The sequence below is a fragment of the Pleurodeles waltl genome, chromosome 2_2, assembly GCF_031143425.1.
Source record: "Pleurodeles waltl isolate 20211129_DDA chromosome 2_2, aPleWal1.hap1.20221129, whole genome shotgun sequence".
Taxonomy (NCBI): Eukaryota; Metazoa; Chordata; class Amphibia; order Caudata; family Salamandridae; genus Pleurodeles; species Pleurodeles waltl.
This window is the reverse complement of record NC_090439.1, coordinates 1,155,916,948-1,155,935,872: the sequence shown is the minus strand read 5'-3', so window position 1 is coordinate 1,155,935,872 and position 18,925 is coordinate 1,155,916,948. Positions and strand designations below refer to the sequence as shown.

General features: G+C 48.9%; 1 protein-coding gene across 2 annotated transcripts in view; it reads left to right on the top strand.

Annotated features, from left to right (window-relative positions):
• Window positions 1-18,925, top strand: part of LOC138274931 (uncharacterized) — a 779,592-nt gene that overhangs the window by 418,243 nt on the left and 342,424 nt on the right. For both annotated transcript variants that reach the window (XM_069219061.1, XM_069219055.1), the window contains one exon: window positions 1,542-1,577. In XM_069219061.1, coding sequence (XP_069075162.1) covers window positions 1,542-1,577 — 36 coding nt within the window. The remainder of the gene's footprint in view (window positions 1-1,541; window positions 1,578-18,925) is intronic.

The window sequence follows — 18,925 nt, the reverse complement described above, 5'->3', positions numbered from 1 at the left end:
GGAGGCCTCTGTGATGGTCAGCGCCTATCGCACACTGACGTCACAGGGGGGGTCGGGGGCTGTCGGGGGTGGAAGGGTGAAGCTTTCCCTTCCATCTCTACCTTTAGGGGGTGGGGGAAAGAACACAGAGGGAGCGCTAGCGCTCCCTTTGGGCTCTGTGCCCAGGACGTAATGGTTACATCCTGGGCACACGAACACTGTGCCGCAGGACATAACCGTTACGTCCGCGGCACGGAGCAGGTTAAGGCAGACTCCATGAGCTCATTAGTTACAGAGGATTACGTTTGCCTGATGTTTAAATGGCAAACCTCAGGCGGAAGCCTTGCTGATGCGCAGATACATGCGCAGGTCTGTGTTTCTCTCTGGAGCGGGTCTTTATGCAGACAGTGTGAGGCGGTGACTTAGTAGATGCAGTCGCACCACTTAGAAACCCGCCAGCTCTATGGCTGGACTCTGGGCAAGCAGCAGGTTGCGTGGAGCCTCTGTGCTGTTTGCCCACCTACTGTGGGGAATTGACGGCCAAGAAGGAGAGTCCACAGTGGGTGAGCACCCCAACCCTTTGCGCACAGCGTCTTATGATGGAATTACATCATATCAGCGATGAGTAGCGGGAGCAATGGCAAAGAATAGTAAGGCTTAATCAGAGACCTGTGCAAGAGCACAGAAAAAAAACACAAGTGCGCCCCATGCATAAAACCACACAAGTAATGGGGCAACAAGCAACCTAACGGGAGGTGGGGGAAGGATGGCAGCAATAACAGGGGAGGGAGAGGTGGGAGAGAAAATGCAATAAATTTTTTTTAGGCGCCATACCCACAGTGTAACATGAGCAGGACATTTAAAAAAAAAAAAAAAGTCTCCATACGTAATGATACAGTACTTAGTTCCTGCTTCTGTGGGAGGAAACAAAAACAAAAGAGGCAAATATGAACACTAGCAAGCAAGGTTTCTTTAAGGACACTAAAACAAACAAACGAAAAGCGTGGGCGAAGTTTCAGCCCTCACAGAAGTATATACTAAAGTGTATACAAGAGGTCGGAAGCTCGACCTAGAAAGTGTTCCTTTTTTAGCATGCATTTTTAAGATGCTCTTGTAAAAAAACAATAGCCTATGTAGAATTCCATTTTATTGGAACCCTCTGGAGCCTTTCTTCCTGGAAAGTTGCATGTACTACAATACACATATGCACTATAGATATCAGATCTTTCTTGTAGGTCACTGAGCAATGGCCACACAGAAAGGCAGGAATTATGAATGTGGACGAATAAATCGGAAATACAGTACAGTTATTATTAGAACCATAGCAAGTGAAAAAATCATTGTACTGCTACCTGCCTTTTAATAGTGTCATAGTGTCATCACTTGAATGTTGAGTCTGAATTCAGTGTTTCAACCAGTCCAATTCAATGCTCTACATCATTTGTGTACTTGATCATCCACCTGGATAGCATATGCTTTGGAGTTACGGAAATGTTTGTGCATCTATACAAAAGCTGGTATATGCGGATATGCCTATTTATCTTTTTATTTCCTCTCTATAGATTCTACTCGGAAATCACCCAAACGCCCCAAAACAGGTAAGGACTTAGCTCTTTTCAATAATAGTTTAAGCACATCATGTAGAGCATGCAGCATATCTTTATATTCCGCATGTAACATCACTGTTCTGTGGGTTCACAAATGAGGGTGGGCTTGCACAGAGAATATAACCTGATGAAGACTCATCCCCTTCCTTGCAGACAAAGGGGTTGGATCACCTTGAACTTTCATGCTGACTGCTGCCTCAACCTGCATTGCAGGGTTAGCCGTGGCCTGCTTGATGAGTAGTGCAGCATTGAGGAACATGCTGTTCCACTCCACCTTTTCTCACTATTCCCAGGCAGGCGTTTCAGCCTACCAGCGCTGATGTAACACATCAATGGCATGTCAGTTAGTGACCAAAGTGCAACAAGCTCACTGCTCATTAGTTGGATGGCTGGCAGGACCTGCAATAAAGGCTCTCCTTGTTATAACTCTTGCACCGCTTGCTGGCTGAAAACGTTTTTGAACCATTTTCAATCGTTTGATTTTGACCATTACTTATGACTTCAGTGGCAATATGATAATTGTTTATTAAAGTTTATGTACCGGTAATCTTTGTTACTTTGATTCTTCCTTCCTCATCCCATTCTTTACTTGAATGAGATTGAGGGCCTGATTACGAGTTTGGTGGTCCAAAAATCTGACTGCCGGACCCGTGGTGAGGAGGCCGCTGCAGAGCTGGCAGTCTTTCCGCTGGCCCTATTACGAGTTTTCCACTGGACTGACCGGCAGAAACCAACGTTTCCACCGGTCAGCCCGGTGGAAAACAAGTGGCGGTATTGGACACGGCTCCACATGGTGCTGGGTCTAACGGCGTTGCACAGGGGGCCTCCCTGCACAGCAGACAGTGCGCATTTTGATGGTGCTGGGAGGGGGAATCCTGCACTGCAGGGGCTCCTCTGTGGCCCCCAGCACTTGTTTTCCCCTTTCCTTTTCATGGCTGCTGGAGGCTGGCCTGGTTGGTAGTGGGTACCTATGGTATTTACACCTTATACCTGGTCCAGTTATCCCTTATTAGTGAAATGTAGGCAGTGTCTAGAAGGCAGGCTCTTTAGAGGTAGCTGTAGCTGAGCAGCCAAGGCTTATCTAGGAGACATGTAAAGCTCATGCAGTACCATTGTAGTCACACAGTACTCACACACATGAAAGAAAATACTCAGTGTTACAAAAATAAAGGTACTTTATTTTAGTGACACAAATGCATGGCAAAAATACCAGAGACTATACTCCCTTAGGAGGTAAGTAATACACAAATTATATAACTAGTATGCAGAAATAGGCAGAACAAAGTTAGAAAACAGTGCAATTAGTGAAAATCACAATAGTTAGAAATGGGCCTAGGGGGAACACAAACCATATACTAAGAAAGTGGAATGCGAAAGTCGGTTTCCCACCTAGGAAGTGTAGTGTGTGTAGGGGATCGCTGGGAATACAAGAAAACACCAAAGATAAGTACTAGAACCCATCCCAGAGCCCAGGAAAGTAGGAATAAATCACACTAACTTTCCCAGAACACACAGAAACATGAGAAAGAAGATTATGCAAGAACCAGAAGATACTGCAAGACACCAACAGTGGATTCCTGGACCTGAAGAACTGTGGAAGAACGAGACCAAGTCCAAGAAGCACAGAAGAATCCAGGAAGAACAGGAGCCCTTGCTAACCCGGATGAAGGTGCCAAAGAAGAACCACCAGTGAAGAAGAACAGTCAGTACTGCTCCCAAGAAGACAGAGTTGGGTTCCCGGTTGTTGCAAATGATGTCACACGCCAGATGGAGGATTGCAGTCTAGTTTGCGTTGCTGGGGTCTGCCAACAAGCCTTGGCACACACAAAGCTTGTGGTTAGCAAGGAATGGCGCTGTCTGGGACCAGAAAGGAACAGGTGGACTCTACCCAGGAGGGGGAGTCAAAGTGGGCTGTGAAACTCAGAGAGCCCACAGAAGACCAAAAAGCGCGCAGAGGAGTCCCACAGGACAGGGACAAGGAAGGTGCAAAAGAGGACCAAGCAGCACGATGACAAAGGTTCCCACGCTGCTGTAGAACCACTCAGGAAGCTGTGCATCACAGGATAGAGTGCTGGGGTACAGAGCTGCAAGATGCACGAAGAACTTAGTGGAAGGATGCCAACAAGCCTTGGCAACTGCAAAACACTCGGTGCATGGGGTACTGTTTTGCGTGGGGAATCAAGCTCTTACCTTCACCAAAGTTGGACAGTAGGACATCAGGATTGTCAGGACCACTTCAGTCCACCACCTGTGATGCAGGATCCACGCAGCTCAGCAGGAGAGGGGATCCACTCAGCAAGTCGTCATTGCAGTAGGTGCCTGCTGAGGCAGGAGAGTGACTCCTTCACCCAAGGGAGATTCCTTTGCTCTTCTGGTGCAGGCTGAAGATGGGCTTTCCTCAGAGGATGCACAACCAGGAAACAGTTGCAGTTGCTGACAGGAGCTGAAGATACAATGTTGCAGAAGACGTCTTGCTTCTTTGTTGCAGTTTGTAGAGTTCCTAGAGGGTCCAGATGCAGCTTCTTTGGTGAGAAGTTGAAGTGTAGGATGCAGAGGATTCTTGCTGGAGTGTTGCAATCCAAATCTGAAGAACCACCCAAAGGAGAGACCCTAAATAGCCCTGAAAGGGGGATTAGTCAGCTACACATGTAAGCACCTATCAGGAGAGGGCTCTGACGTCACCTGCTGGCACTGGCCACTCAGATTCTTCCAGAGTTCCCTGCCAACTTGGAATCCAAGATGGCAAAACCCAGGGACCCTCTGGAGGAGCTCTGAGCACCACCCCTGGGTTGGTGATGGACAGGGGAGTGGTCACTCCCCTTTCATTTGTCCAGTTTCATGCCAGGGCAGGGACTTGGGGTCCTTGAACCGGTGTAGACTGGATTATGCAAGGAGGACACCAAATGTGCCCTTCAAAGCATTTCCAGTGGCTTGGTGAGGCTACCCCTCCCAAGCCTGTAATACCTATTTCCAAAGAGAGAGGGTGTAACACCCCTCTCCCAAAGGAAATCCTTTGTTATGCCTTCCTGGGCTTGAGATTTTTCAGCAAGAGGAGGGCAGAAACCTGTCTGAGAGGTGACAGCAGCTGGGGCTGCCTGGAAAACCCCAAAAGGCTGGAATGGCAATACTGGGTGTCCTCTGAGGAGCCCCCAGAGTGCATGGAATCATACAGCCAATGCTTGCAAATGTCTCAGGGTAAGATTCCAACATATTTGATACCAAACATGCCTATGTTCGGAGGTACCGTTATCTGGCTGGACATAGGTAGTGACCTATGTCCAGTACATGCGTAAAATGGTGTCCATGCACTCACGTAGTCCGGGAAAAGGTTCCTGGAGGTTGTGGGGGCACCTCTGCTAGTGCAGGGGTGCCCTCACACACAGGTACTTTGCACCCTGCCCTCAGGGCTGGAGTGCCTGCTATAGGGGTGACTTATAAGTGACCTGGTGCAGTGTAAATGGCAGTGAAAGTGTGTATGCACCTTTTCATGCAGGCTGTATTGGCAGTCCTACAGAATCCTTTGCATGGGCTACCTTTGGGTGGCAAAAGATATGGTGCAGCCCATAATGATCCCCTGGAACTCCATTGTCCTGGGTATCTAAGTAGCATATACTAGGGACTTATAAGGGGGCACCAGTAGGCCAATTGTGGGTGAAATACTGTGTTACCAGTATGCAACAACCACATTTAGAGGAGAGAGAGCATAATCGCTGGGGTCCTGGTTAGCAGGATCCCAGTGAACACAGTCAAGCACACTGACATCAGGCAAAAAATGGGGGTTACCATGGCAAAAAGAGGGTACTTTCCTACAATGGCGGCTGAACTGCCATGAAAAGGCTAGCAGAGAACATGGTGGTAATCAGAAGGGCGGCGCTGACGTGAGTGCCATCCTGGCTGATCACAACCAAGACTGCCATCAGTCCGAATGTACCTTAGATCCTGGCGGGGACGGTGGTCAGTTGACAGACCCGCCTGCCAACTTTGTAATGTGGTGGTCGAACCACCACAGCCACGGTGGTCCGAGTGTGACTGGCAGCCTTGACACCGCCAGACTCGTAATCTGGCCCTAAATCTGTCTTTGCCACTAGTCTCACATCCTTTGCCACTAGGGAGGAGGAATGAAGGTTTACTATAAGTAATGTTAACATTACCTTCTCATCGCCTTTTTTGCCCCTTTTCCTTACTTAAAAACAAAGCAGCTAAACTAAGAATACAGAAACCCCATACAAACTGAAAATCATCCTGAGTGAAAACAAAAAAATAGGTCAATACAGATATGACGTTATAAAGAAGCTGCTTTAGAAAGACCCCTTGAGCCAGGCGCATTTCGGTCTCTTGTGCATATTTACCCTACAGAGTAAAATGCATGTAGCTGGGGCATGCTAGCTAACAACCTTGGAAAAAATCCAAAATAAATAGTCCACCCACTCTGCCTTCTTGTGGTCAAACCCATTGTAGACTGAACTTGTATTAACTTAGAGGAAATCTCCCCAGACTTCTGGTAGGCTAAATAAGTGACTAACTGGAAGTGTCTCATTAGAGAAATTGGGAAGACCTAAGTAAATGAGTCTTCCAAATTCATCCTCTCCAAATAAATATTCAATGTTCTGACCACATCTAAAAGATGAGCCTTGTGGACTCATACCATCCTGTGTCTGCTGCTTCTAGCCAGGGAGAAGCCACTGTTGGTGACATTTGCCTGGGCCAGGGCCTATCCTGAGGATCAGACCATTGCCAATCCCCTCCCCACATCTGCCCCTTGCAGTGGGCCGGCGGGACCACGCGACTTGCTCCAAGAAATACCCGGGGGGCCCTCCTATCTGGCAGCTTCCAGCGCCAGAAGCCCCGCTCACATGCAAATTGCCTCTGAGTCAACACTTCAGGACACTGTGGCACTCCTCCACTCCTCAATGCTCTGGCAAGCCCTCACCTACGGGGTGGTGGGCACCCCATAACAAACAAACCTGGGGCCTCCCTTGACTGTTGCTGTCTGCTTGGCCAATGGTGGTCTGCCCTTTGGACTTTACCACGCCTTCGCATTGGTTGCGTTAAAATAGGAAAGTTGTACCTGAGACGAGGCTGAATCACACTGCCGGGAAGAGCTATGGGGGTCACGGTCGGTGCCCAGTCAACACAGCCACCTTTGCCATAAGTGGGGCTGCCCTATCCCCCTCCACGGCCTGGTCCCCCCCCCCGGGGCACCCTTGGGCTGTGTCACTTTGGTGTCCTGCACCACCATCAACTGAGTCACCTTCTGCTGTTCCTCCCCTGCTCTATGGCCTACCCTTGACTACCTCGGTGTCTGAACAGGGGAACAAAAAACTTTTGTCTCTGGCAGGTTCACATTACCCTGTCGTTATTCCTGAGTCCTCTCAAGCAACTGACAACTGAGTGGAAGATTTCCACTCCCACCCCCCATGGCGCAACATGGACTGTCCAAAAACCTCTCCGTCCACCTCATTCTACTGCCTCCTTGCAGCCCTCCCCAGATACCTTTCAACATGACTCCTGTACTGCATCCTTGCAGCCCCCCCAGGACCATTTAGACCACATTCGGGCTTTATCGAGAACTCCGGCAAATCTATGGCGACTGCCTGTTGTGGGTACACTAGCAAATACAAGACCTTGATTACAGTAAGATGCTGTTGCTTGCAACATTCAGACCTATTTGGATATATTCATTACATCCTAGAATATCAAGTTTGAAATAACCAATGCTTGTTAAATTTGCCATTTATTATAACCAATGCTTGTTGATTATGGACATTTTATTCTACCTGCTCCAACTGTAACTGCTAAAACGTGCTCTTCACAATGTGATCTGTATTGAATATGTGCCACAATCAGGAGGATAATTGCTCATTTCCTTAACAAGCAGCCAACTGCCTTTCCACCTGCTCCAACTGTAACTGCCAAAACATGTGCTCTTCACAGGGTGATCTATATTGAACATGTGCCACAGTCAGAATGAAAATTCCTCATTTCCTTAACAAGCAATCAAATGCCAAAAGGCACATGTGCCTGATTATTTAAGGATGTTTGTGAGTCTGAGGCCTTGCTTGGCTTTGTACATATTGTTCTGTTCACCTGTTTCCAGTCAAGTTGAGGTCTTTGTCCTCTAGCCTACCTCCAGGTGAGTTCCAGTGTTCCTCATTCTCAGACCAGCTTCCAGCATTTCTCGTCCTCCGAACAGCCTCCAGTCGATTTCCAGGAATCCTCGCCCTCTGGTTGGCTTCTTTGAGGAGTCCCAGCTCTCCTCTTTTGTCTTCTGCTGACAATCCTGTATTTCCCGTAAAAGAGAGGAAATAAGAAAGGTGAAAAAACCCAGTTTGGGTTCTTCTGAAATGTTCAACCAAGTAACTTCTTTCAAGGTAAAGAAAGATTAATTCCTTAAATGAAACAAAACAGAGATCTGTCTTTTAAATCATTTATGACAATAGGAACTCACATGATTTATCGTTTGGGTGGGAATCCAAGATACCGCTAAACAGACATTAAGGAAAGATGTATTTCCTGTAACAAGCGCTCCCCTGAGAATTAGAAGATTGGAAATAGAGCAGGTTTATCATACCTATTAGTGGCAAAAGATTAAGCCAGAAACACAAAGAAGACTTTTAGTCAAGTTGATTGTTTTTGAGTTTGGACATTGCTTCAGAGACTCTGAAAGTATTGTAAAAAGAGGAAGAGACTTGTTCACCCTTATAGAAATGTATGCACAGTGTGTCACCAATAACAGATATTATGCAATGTACAATTGTTTATGCAAGTTCAATGTACTGTGTTTTAGAGCCCAGAATCTCAAAAACCAAGAAAACATTAATTTGATAAATGAGAAGTCCTGACACCCAACATGACGCGCAGTCCAGGGTCCAGCAGTCTGATTCTGCAGTCAACAAAGCAGAAGCTGGTATTTTCTCTTTTTCTCTTCTGAAAACCCCCTTCCCCTTGAGGACTTGTGAGGGGGCAATGTACACTTCATCGGGGTCACGTTAGTCCTCATCAGGATTAGGGAATTGTCATCGCCCCACTGGAACGCCTTGGCACAGAACACTGCCCTGATCTCTTTGGTCACTGAATTGACTTTTCTTAGGAATGATCACCAAAAACTCAAGAAACGAATGGCTAGGTGGGAATGGCTATGATTTGTGCATACGTTTCAGACAGCCAGTACACAGGGAGGGTGGAGATGTAACAAGAGTACATCTGCATACTGAATAGTCTTACTGGGCTGGGAGTGGTAGAGGTGGGGCACATATTCAACTATAAAGTCTGTGCCCCAGCCTCACACAAAGGGCTCATTTACCCCCTACTGATGTCTGGAGGCAGTGCTTGAGAAGGGGACATTCCTGGAACCGGTTAGTGCTAGTTGGAACCCCCTCCTCACCTTTGTGGAAGCTGAGCAAAATTAGTATAATTACTGGGGTTTGTCCGCCCCCATTAGGAGACAAGACAGAACACTGATGGACTGGGCACTGGATGCTGCTGGAGGGACTCGCCAGGAACCACCTCGGAGTGCTCTGCTGTTGGACTGACCTTGACCTGTGACCTGAGAGGGACTGCCACTGCTTTTGAATCCTTGTGATGGTCTGCTTGCCCCCATTGCTGTCTCCAAGGGCTGGATGGTGATCCCCTTTTTCCCCCGCCTTTCCCCTCTCTAAAGCGCATGAAGGGCACTTGATGATTAATTTTACCTGCGCAAGATAAGCGATGTGTGTACTAGGCAGGAGCATGGTGAGCTCTCCACCTGTTTGTTACAGCACGTGAAGAGAGCTTTATTCATGATTTACTGCCTGCTTTGGGTGTAGGATAGCACCCCGTGTCCTGGAGGTGGTGGCCCTTCCCCTTCTCTTGATGCAGGAGCGACCAAGAGGAGCCTGCTAGTAGCCTCTTGTACCAGCGTGGATGAGCGCAACCTTAAGGGTGCCCCGGGGGCACGAGCCGACATGTCTTTTTGCTGTGAAATCACCGCTACGGCCCGGGCAGGTGCAGGGGCAGGATATTCCCCCCCCCAGTCCCCCATTATGTATATTGCATTCTTCATGATCTGATTCCTATTATATGTTGTGGTTACCATGTTGGGAGTAACCACATATTTTCAGGGAATGTCTGATCTGCATTGGAAGGGTAATGTAGGTGTATGACCAACGTAATATGAAAATATTTGCAGGATTTATGCATTTATGCTGGTGATAATAATGAACTGCGTTTTGGGAATGTTCCTTTCTATATGCATTTATTCTCTGTAGGTATGTGTTTACCTGACTACTGCTGGTTTGCAGAGTACTTAGAACATGTGTGATAATCTGACAACTGCTTGCGTAGCAGGGTACTTCTGATACATATCGTTTTGGTCTAATGATGTTTTTGTGCAATACAGTTTATTTTTATATAACTTATTGTGGAGTCTTCTTTGTGGTGTATTTATTGTGTGACTGATGTGTGTGTGTTATACTAACGCTTTACACATTGCCTCTGGGATAAGCGTGACTGCTTGAGCCAAGCTGCCAAGTGTAGGAGGCTGGCCTGGTTTTTAGTGGGTACCTAAGGTTCTTACACCTTATACCAGGTCCAGTTATCCCTTATTAGTGAAATGTAGGCAGTGTTCTAGCAGCTTAGGCTGTCTAGGGGTAGTTGTAGCAGAGCAGCTTAGGCTGAACTAGGAGACATGCAAAGCTCCTGCAATACCACTACACAGTACTTATACACAATAAAAGACAATACTCAGTGTTACCAAAAATAAAGGTACTTTATTTTAGTGACACAAGGTCAAAAATATCTTAGAGGCTATACTCCTTCTGGAGGTAAGTATTATACACAATATATACACTAGTAACCAAAATCAGGTAAGTAAACGGTCATAGAATAGTGCAAACAGTAGAAAATACAATAGATTGCAATGGGCCTAGGGGCAACACAAACCATATACTAAAGTAGTGGAATGCGTATGTCGAGTTCCCCCCTAGGCCAGTGTAGTGTGTAGAGGGGTGCTGGGAGTGTAGGAAAACACCAAAGGTAAGTAAAGTACTCCACCCCAAAGCCCAGGAAAGCAGGAGTAAAGTACAGCAAGTTTCCTCAGGACACACAAGAAGTTGTGATAAAGGATTCTGCAAGAACCACGCAAGACTGCAAGCAAACAAACGGATTCCTGGACCTGAAGACCTGTGGAGAGAGGAGACCAAGTCCAGAAGTCGGAGAAGAGTCAAGGAAGGATAGGAGCCCCTGGCAACCTAGAAAAAGGTGCAAAAGTGGATTCTCTGGTTAGAAAAGTACAGAACGCACCACAAAAGATGGCTGCGGGTTCCTGCTTGGTGCAGGAGATTTCCCACATTGAGTTGTTGAATGCAGGCTGTTTGCATCGCTGGATTCCGCCAACAAGTCTTGGTTCAAGCAAGAAAGCGAGAGCTGCTGCCTTGACCCAGGAGGGACCTAGGGGTCTCAACACAGACTGAGAAGACAGAGTGGGCTCTCAGCACTTCAGGGAGCCCTCAGAGGACCAGGCAGCACCCACAGAAGTCCCAGAACATGGGGACAAAGACGTTGCAAAGTGCGGTCGTCGCAGTACTACACTGGAAGGTCCCACGCCACTGGAGAACAACTCAGAGAGCTATGCGCCGCAGGAGGAAGTGCTGGGGACCTGGGCTACTCTGTGCACGAGGAACATTTGGAAGAAATGCATAGAAGCCCGAGGAGCTGCAGAAGACGCGGAGTACAGGGTAGTGTCGCAGCACGGGGAGGCAAGCTCTTACCTCCACCAAATTTGGACAGCTGGACCTTTGAACAGTCTGAGTCACTTTGGTCCACCACCTGTGCTCCAGGGAGCAGGCTCGTTGTCCGGAGAGGAGTCCCAGAGTACCGGTTGTCTTCGCAGAAGGATGCCTGCTGAAGCAGGGAAGTTACTCCGTCACTCCACGGGAGATTCCTTCGGTTCTTCTGGTGCAGGGTGAAGACAGACAGTCCTCAGAGCGTGCACACCTTGGAAATTGTTTCAAATGCTGGCTGGAGCTGAAGTTGCAGGTCACATGAGTCGTCCTGGATACTTTGTTGCAGTTACACCGGTTCCTAGAGCAGCCTGCGGTTGATCCGATCGTCAGAGGTTGAAGCAGAGGATGCAGAGGAGTCCTGGAGGAATCTTGCAAATCAAATCTGAGGAAACACCCAGAGGAGAGAACCTAAATAGCCCTGAGAGGGGGATCGACTAACTACCCAGGTATGCACCTATCTGGAGGAATCTCTGATGTCACCTGCTGGCACTGGCCACTCAGAGGTCTCCAGAGGGTCCCCACAAATTGGAATCCAAGATAGCTAATGCCAGGGACACTCTGGAGGAGCTCTGGGCACCACCCGTGGGGTGGTGATGGACAGGGGAGTGGTCACTCCCATTTCCTTTGTCTAGCTTTGCGCAGAGCAGGGACTGGGGGTTACTGAACTTGGGTAGACTGGATTATCAAAGGAGGGCACCATTTGTGCCATTCAAAGCATTTCCAGAGGCTCTGGGAGGATACCCCTCCCATGCCTGTAACACCTATTTCGAATGGGAGAGGGTGTAACACACCTCTCCTAAAGGAAATGCATTGTTCTGCCTTCCAGGGATTGAGCTGCTCAGTCCTCAGGAGGGCAGAAACCTGTCTGTGAGGTGGCAGCAGCTAGGGCTGCAGTGGAAACCTCAGGGAGCTGGTTTGGCAGTACTGGGGGTCCATGGTGAAGCTCCCAGGGTGCAGGGGATTGCCCCCCCAATACCAGATTTGGATTGGGGTGTCAATTTCATGATCCTAGACACTTCACATGGCCATATTTGGAGTTACCATTCTGAAGCTACATATTTGTATTGGCATATATGTAGTGCACGCTTATAATGGTGTCTCTGCACTTACGAAGTCTGGGAAATTGGTCCTGAACAACGTGGGGGCACCTTTGATAGTGCAAGGGTGCCCTCACACACAGTAACTTTACACCTAGCCTTCAGTAAATGAAGCTTAGACATATAGCTGATTTATAAGTTACCTGGTGCAGTGAAAAATGGCTGTGAAATAGTGTATGCACTATTTCACTCATGCTGCAGTGGCAGTCCTGATGAAAGGTTTGTATGAGCTCCTTATGTGTGGCAAAAGAAATGCTGCAACCCATAAGAATCGCCTGGAACCCCAATGCCCTGGGTACCTAGGTACCATATACTAGGGACTTATAAGGGTGGTCCAGTGTGCCAATCAGAATTGGAATATGTAGTCACTAAACTGTAGTGACAAATTTGGTAAGTAGAGAGAGCATAAGCACTGGAGTTCTGGTTAGCAGAACTTCAGTAACACAGTCAAGCATACTGACAACATACATAGGCCAAAAACTATGTCCACTGGGGTGCTGGCTAGCAGGATCCCAGTGAGACAGGCAAACACACTGAGAAATAGGGGTTTAAACTATGAGCACTGGTGTCCTGGCTAGCAGGATCCCAGTGAGACAGTAAAAACACACTGACAAACACTCACAAACAGGCCAAAAGTGGGGTAATCATGCTAGAAAGAGGCTACTTTCTCACACCAAGGGGGTGAGCAGGGGTTATTTTGGTTGGGTATCTCCCTTTCCCTGAATATAGTGGCAGTCCTTGCCTGGCTGAGGTACCTACCCTAGCCAACCAGGAAAACCATTTCTAAAAGTCTTTATCCCCATTTGCAGATCATTGTTATATGTGCAGATTGTTGCACCTGCTTGTTGGTATGTTACTCCATGGAGTCTTCTACCATCTGCATGATGTTCTGGTGTGTCCGCTCTTTCTTTCCCTCGATGTGACCACAGCGCTAGGCCCTGCTACACTTCCTTATTGGTTATAGGATGGCTAGCCATGCCCGTTCTTGTTTTCCGCCTTGGCCACCCCTTTCTTAGTATGATTTGTTTTCACTGATATTCAGTTTGGGTGTTTAGCCGGTTGTGAAAGGTTCTTCCTGTTTATTCCTACCCACCCCCTCACTACCCTACATTATGCGCGACCAAACGGGACATGGCTGAGACGGTGTGGAGAAGCAGGCTGCTTCCATATACTCCTTCAATACCATTATGTCTCACTACCCCGACTATGCCACCTGACATTCCGCCTAATTCCTTACCCTCAATGTCAAGGGCATAATACTGCACAGAAACTCTATTCCAAATATTCTTACTTTAAATGGCACCGTCCTCACACAGTCTTACTCCAGGATATGCATATAACCTTGACGGAGGTACCCCGATTCCAAAAGCGATGGCAAGGTTCCATATATGCTACCACATACTCGTCACTCACCAGGGATGCGTTGATATGGGCTTGCCATGAGACTCCTTTTCAACAGTCAACACTATAATCAGCAAGGGAAGCCGCTATGTTTTCCTTGAAGGCCGTCTTAACAGCTTCCCAGTGCTGCTCGAGAGTTTATACGCACCTAACACTGATCAAGGCACCTTCTGGATGACTCTTTCTGTTGTACTGTCCTGGAAGACCCACCTCCTATGGATTTTGGGAGGGCATTATAATTGTGTCCTCAACATTCATCTTGACTGTTCTCACCCGCCTCTACCACACTTTCCCTCTTGCACTCAATCTACCAATTTCACAGACTGGGTAGAACATTGGGCTCTGGTGGATGCATGGATGACCCTCTACCCCACAACACAGGTTTATCCCTTCTATTTCCCACGCCACAATCTGCACGCCCAACTAGATCGTATACTCTGTTCACAGGTGCTCGCACCCTCCCTGCAACTGGCAGACTACTTTGGTAGGGTGGTTTCTGACCATGATGAACATATACCTGACTAACACTGTGGTACCCCTTATCTCCCTGATGAATGCTTGGAAGACTCTGCATTCCGGGCCTCTCAGGCCTCCCATATTTGTGATTTCTTCAACGAAAACAAGGGCACTGCCTCCAAAAAGCTCCTTGAATACGACGCTAAAGTTGTCACAGTCTGCAATTGCCTGCAGGTGATTGTTGAGGTCTGGCATATGTTGGACAGGGAGATCGGGGAGGCTGACCATCACTCCTCCCCTGCTGGAGCGTCTGACTCAACAAGACTCTTCCTACCTCCCTGCTCCGGAGTAGGATAAGCACCAACATGCCTTTCTATTGGAGCTCCTACGCTGCCTCAGTTTTACTGCCTGCGTGACCAAAGCTCATATGGAAGGCAATAAATCTGTTTGCTTCCTTGTCTGGCTGATTCGCCAATGACAGAAGGAGAACCACATCCTCGAGCTCCAATCCCCTACTGGGGTGCTGCTTCACACGTAATCCAACATTACTCTTTTACACTTATTTTTCCAGTATGTCTCAGTTTTTCTGAAGTGAGTGTGCAGACTACTCTTAATACTTTTACAGACCTTCTCTGTAGGAAAATACCACTGCTGGCATGGTCACCCCCCACTTTTTGCATAGTGTTGATGCCACCTTTGATTGGAGGTGTGCTGGGACCCTGCTAACCAGGCCCCAGCACCAGTGTTCTTTCCCTAAAACTGTACCTTTGTTTGCACAATGAGCACAACTCTGGCACATAGTTAAGCCCCTTGTAAAAGGTACCCCTGGTACCAAGGGCCCTGTGGCCCTCAGGGACCCCTCACGCAGTGCATGCACACTGCTTTGCAGCTTGTGTGTGCTGGTGGGGAGAAAAGACAAAGTAGACATGGCACTCCCCTTAGAGTGCCATGCCCTCAAACCACTGCCTGTTGCATAAGTAAGTCACACATCTAACAGGCCTTACAGCCCTAAGGCAGGGTGCACTATACCACAGGTGAGGGCATAGCTGCATGAGAACTATGGCCCTCATTCTGACCTTGGCGGGCGGCGGAGGCCGCCCGCCAAAGTCCCCCCGTCAGGTTACCGTTCCGCGGTCGAAAGACCGCGGCGGTAATTCTGACTTTCCCGCTGGGCTGGCGGGCGGTCGCTTTCAGACCGCCAGCCAGCCCAGCGGGAAAGAGGCTTCCACGATGAAGCCGGCTCGGAATCGAGCCGGCGGAGTGGAAGCTGTGCGACGGGTGCAGTTGCACCCGTCGCGTATTTCACTGTCTGCGCAGCAGACAGTGAAATACATGTAGGGGCCCTCTTACGGGGGCCCCTGCAATGCCCATGCCAGTGGCATGGGCACTGCAGGGGCCCCCAGGGGCCCCGCGACCCCCCCTACCGCCATCCGGATCTCGGCGGTCCGACCGCCGGGATCTGGATTGCGGTAGGGGGGGTCGGAATCCCCGCGGCGGTGCAGCAAGCTGCGCCGCCGCGGAGGATTCAATGGGGCCGTGGTACACTGGCGGGACCAGTGGTGCCGGTCCGACCGCGGCTTTACCGCCGCGGTCAGGAATCCCCATTGGAGCACCGCCGGCCTGTCGGCGGTGCTCCCGCGGTCCTCCGCCCTGGCGGTCAAAGACCGCCAGGGTCAGAATGACCACCTATGTCCCTACAGTGTTTAAGTCAATTCTTTGGCATTGTAAGTGCAGGGTAGCCATACTGAGTATATGGTCTGGGAGTTTGTCATTACGAACTCCACAGCACCACAATGGCTACACTGAATACTGGGAAGTTTGGTATCAAAATTCTCAGCACAATAAACCCACACTGATGCCAGTGTGGGATTTGTGGAGAAATGCACACAGAGGGCATCTTAGAGATGCCCCCGGTATGTTAGCCCAACTTCTAGTGCAAGGCTGACTGGTCTATGCCAGCCTGCCACTTCCAGATGAGTTTCTGACCACATGGAGTGAGTGCCTTTATGCACTCTGTGGTCAGAAACAAAGCCTGCCCTGGGTGGAGGTGCTTCACACCTCCCCTTGCAAGAACTGTAACACCTGGCAGTGAGCCTCAAAGTCTCAAGCCTGGTGTTACAATGCCCCAGGGCACTCCACCTTGTTGAGATGCCCACCACCCGGACTTTGGTGGCAAGTCCGGGGGGATAATGAGAAAAACAAGGAGTCACCCCCTCACCCTAAGGTGACAAGAGCGGAAGTGACCCTCTCCTTGAGAAATCCTTCATCTTGCTTTGGAGGATTAGGACCAATAGGGATAGGGATGTGCCCCCTCCCCAGAGGGAGTGGGCACAAGGAGGGGGTAGTCACCCTAAGGGGCAGTAAATTTAGTATTTAGGGGTGACCCTGAACCCAGCTCTTCAGATTCCTGACGATCTCACAAGAAGAAGAAGGACTGCTGAGCTGAAAACCCAGCAGAAAAGAGAAGGAGATGAGAACTGACTTGGCCAGCCCTACTGGCTTGTCTCCTGCTTCCAAGGCCCTGCAACTGAAAAGCTACGTGTTCTACAGGACCACCAACCCCTGAAAATCCTCTAGACGACTGCCTGCATCACAGAGGACCACGCAATCCTGTGGGCAGTAGCTTTGCCCAACCAGAAGAAAAGACATCAATCTTTAAAGGGACTCCCACCTCACTCCAAAATTGTGAGTCCCCACTACTCTGCACCCAACACCCCCAGCCCATGTCCGGAGAAACCAACTATCCAGAGAGGACCCCCAGGCGACTCCGACAATGTGTCCTCTCTGAGCTGACCTCTCTGCACCCCCACGACGACGCCTGTAGAGGAAATCCCGAGGACCCCCTGACCGCGACTGCCCCTGGACAAAGATATCCAACGCCTGGAGAAGCACTGCACCTGCAGCCCCCAGCCTGTGAGAAACCGACCACTGGTGCAGCAATGGCCAGCAGGTGGTGGCTTGCCCGAGAGGCCCGCCTATGCCGTGCCTGCAGCACCTAAGTGACCCCCTGGTCCCTCCATAGAGTTCTATTGAGAACCCGATGCCCTGTTGGCACACTGCATCCGGCCGTCCCTGTGCCGCTGAGGGTGGGGTTTTTGTGACTACTTGGGTCCCCTCCAGTACTCCTCCAAACCCCCCTGGTCTGCCCTCTGACAACGCGGGTTCTTACCTGCAATCAGACTGGAACCGGAGAACCGCCTTCTCCATAGGCACGCATGTTATTTTGCCTCCTGTTTGACCTCTGCACCTGACTAGTCCTGTGTTGCTGGTGCTGGGTGTTTGGGGTTGCCTTGAACCTCCAACGATGGACTACCCATACACCAGAGATTGAGCCTGTAAGTGTGGTACTTACCTCTGAAACTGTACTGTACATACCTCCCCCAGGAACTGTTGATAACTGCAGTGTGTCCACTTTTAAAATAGCTTTTTTGTCATTTTAATGAAAACTGTGTACAATATTGAATCTATTCAAAGGCTCAACTATTACTATGCAAAGTACCTTTCATTTAATATAGTTACCTGCTAAATGAATCTTGTAGTTCTAAAAATAAAATAATATTGCCTGGAGTTAAGTCATTGAGTGTGTGTTTGCACTTGTTGCTTGTGTGTGTACAACAAATGCTTAACACTACTCTCTAAGCCTAACTGCTCGACCACACTACCACAAATAGAGCATTAGCATTATCTATTATTATTATTGCCTCTGTCAAGCCTCTTGGGGAACCCCTGGACTCTGTGCACACTATATCTAATTTTGATATAGTATATGTAGAGCCATCTTCCTACACTCTCCCTCTTCCAAACATTGATGAAACCCACTCAAACTGCATTGGACGGGGTCATCACTCTTGCTGATGTCAAACAAGCAATCCATGACCTGGCAAGCAATAAGACCACGGGCCTTGATGGCCTCCCAATAGAGTACTACAGCACATTCGCTGATGCAATCGCAGCCCATCTAGCCACTATGTGTAATGAGGTTCTCCGGCTGAGCGAACTGCCTTCCATGTTCCTTCAATTTCTGCTTGTCTCAATCCCCAAACCAAGCCGAGATCTGACTGATGTATCATCTTATTGCCCAGTTGCTATTGTGGGAATGGATTACAAGATCCTGGGGAAGATATTAGCCTCTGGGTATGCCCAAGTCTTGCCAGACCTCGTTCTTCCAGATCAGAATGGATTTGTACCTTGACACAGCACTTCCCATAAGCTTTGACAGCTTTTCCACATTCAGGATTAGGTACGTGATCATTTCCAGTTCTCAGTAAATGTGGGCGGAGCTTACGGAGTTCTACTCTTTGGAATTGTGCAGAGTTAGCTAAAAACACCTCGAAATTCCGCGGAGTTCTGCTTGCGGTGGAATGGCGCCTGCCCTGTTCTGGTTGCACCCTTGGTACAGGCCCAGTGTCCCCACCCGTGTGCCCATAGAAAAGGCCCTAATCTTGGTTTCTTATCTATAGGCGCAGGGGCACTGGGCCTGGACATTATTTATTTGCGTATGTGGCGGGGGCTGTGCTCGGCAAAAAATTATCTTGCAGTCAGAACTCCATGGAAAACAAGAGACAGGTTCTTTACCGTGGAGTTGTGCCTGCAAGTTTCCTTTTTTCTGAGCACAGTCACAGAC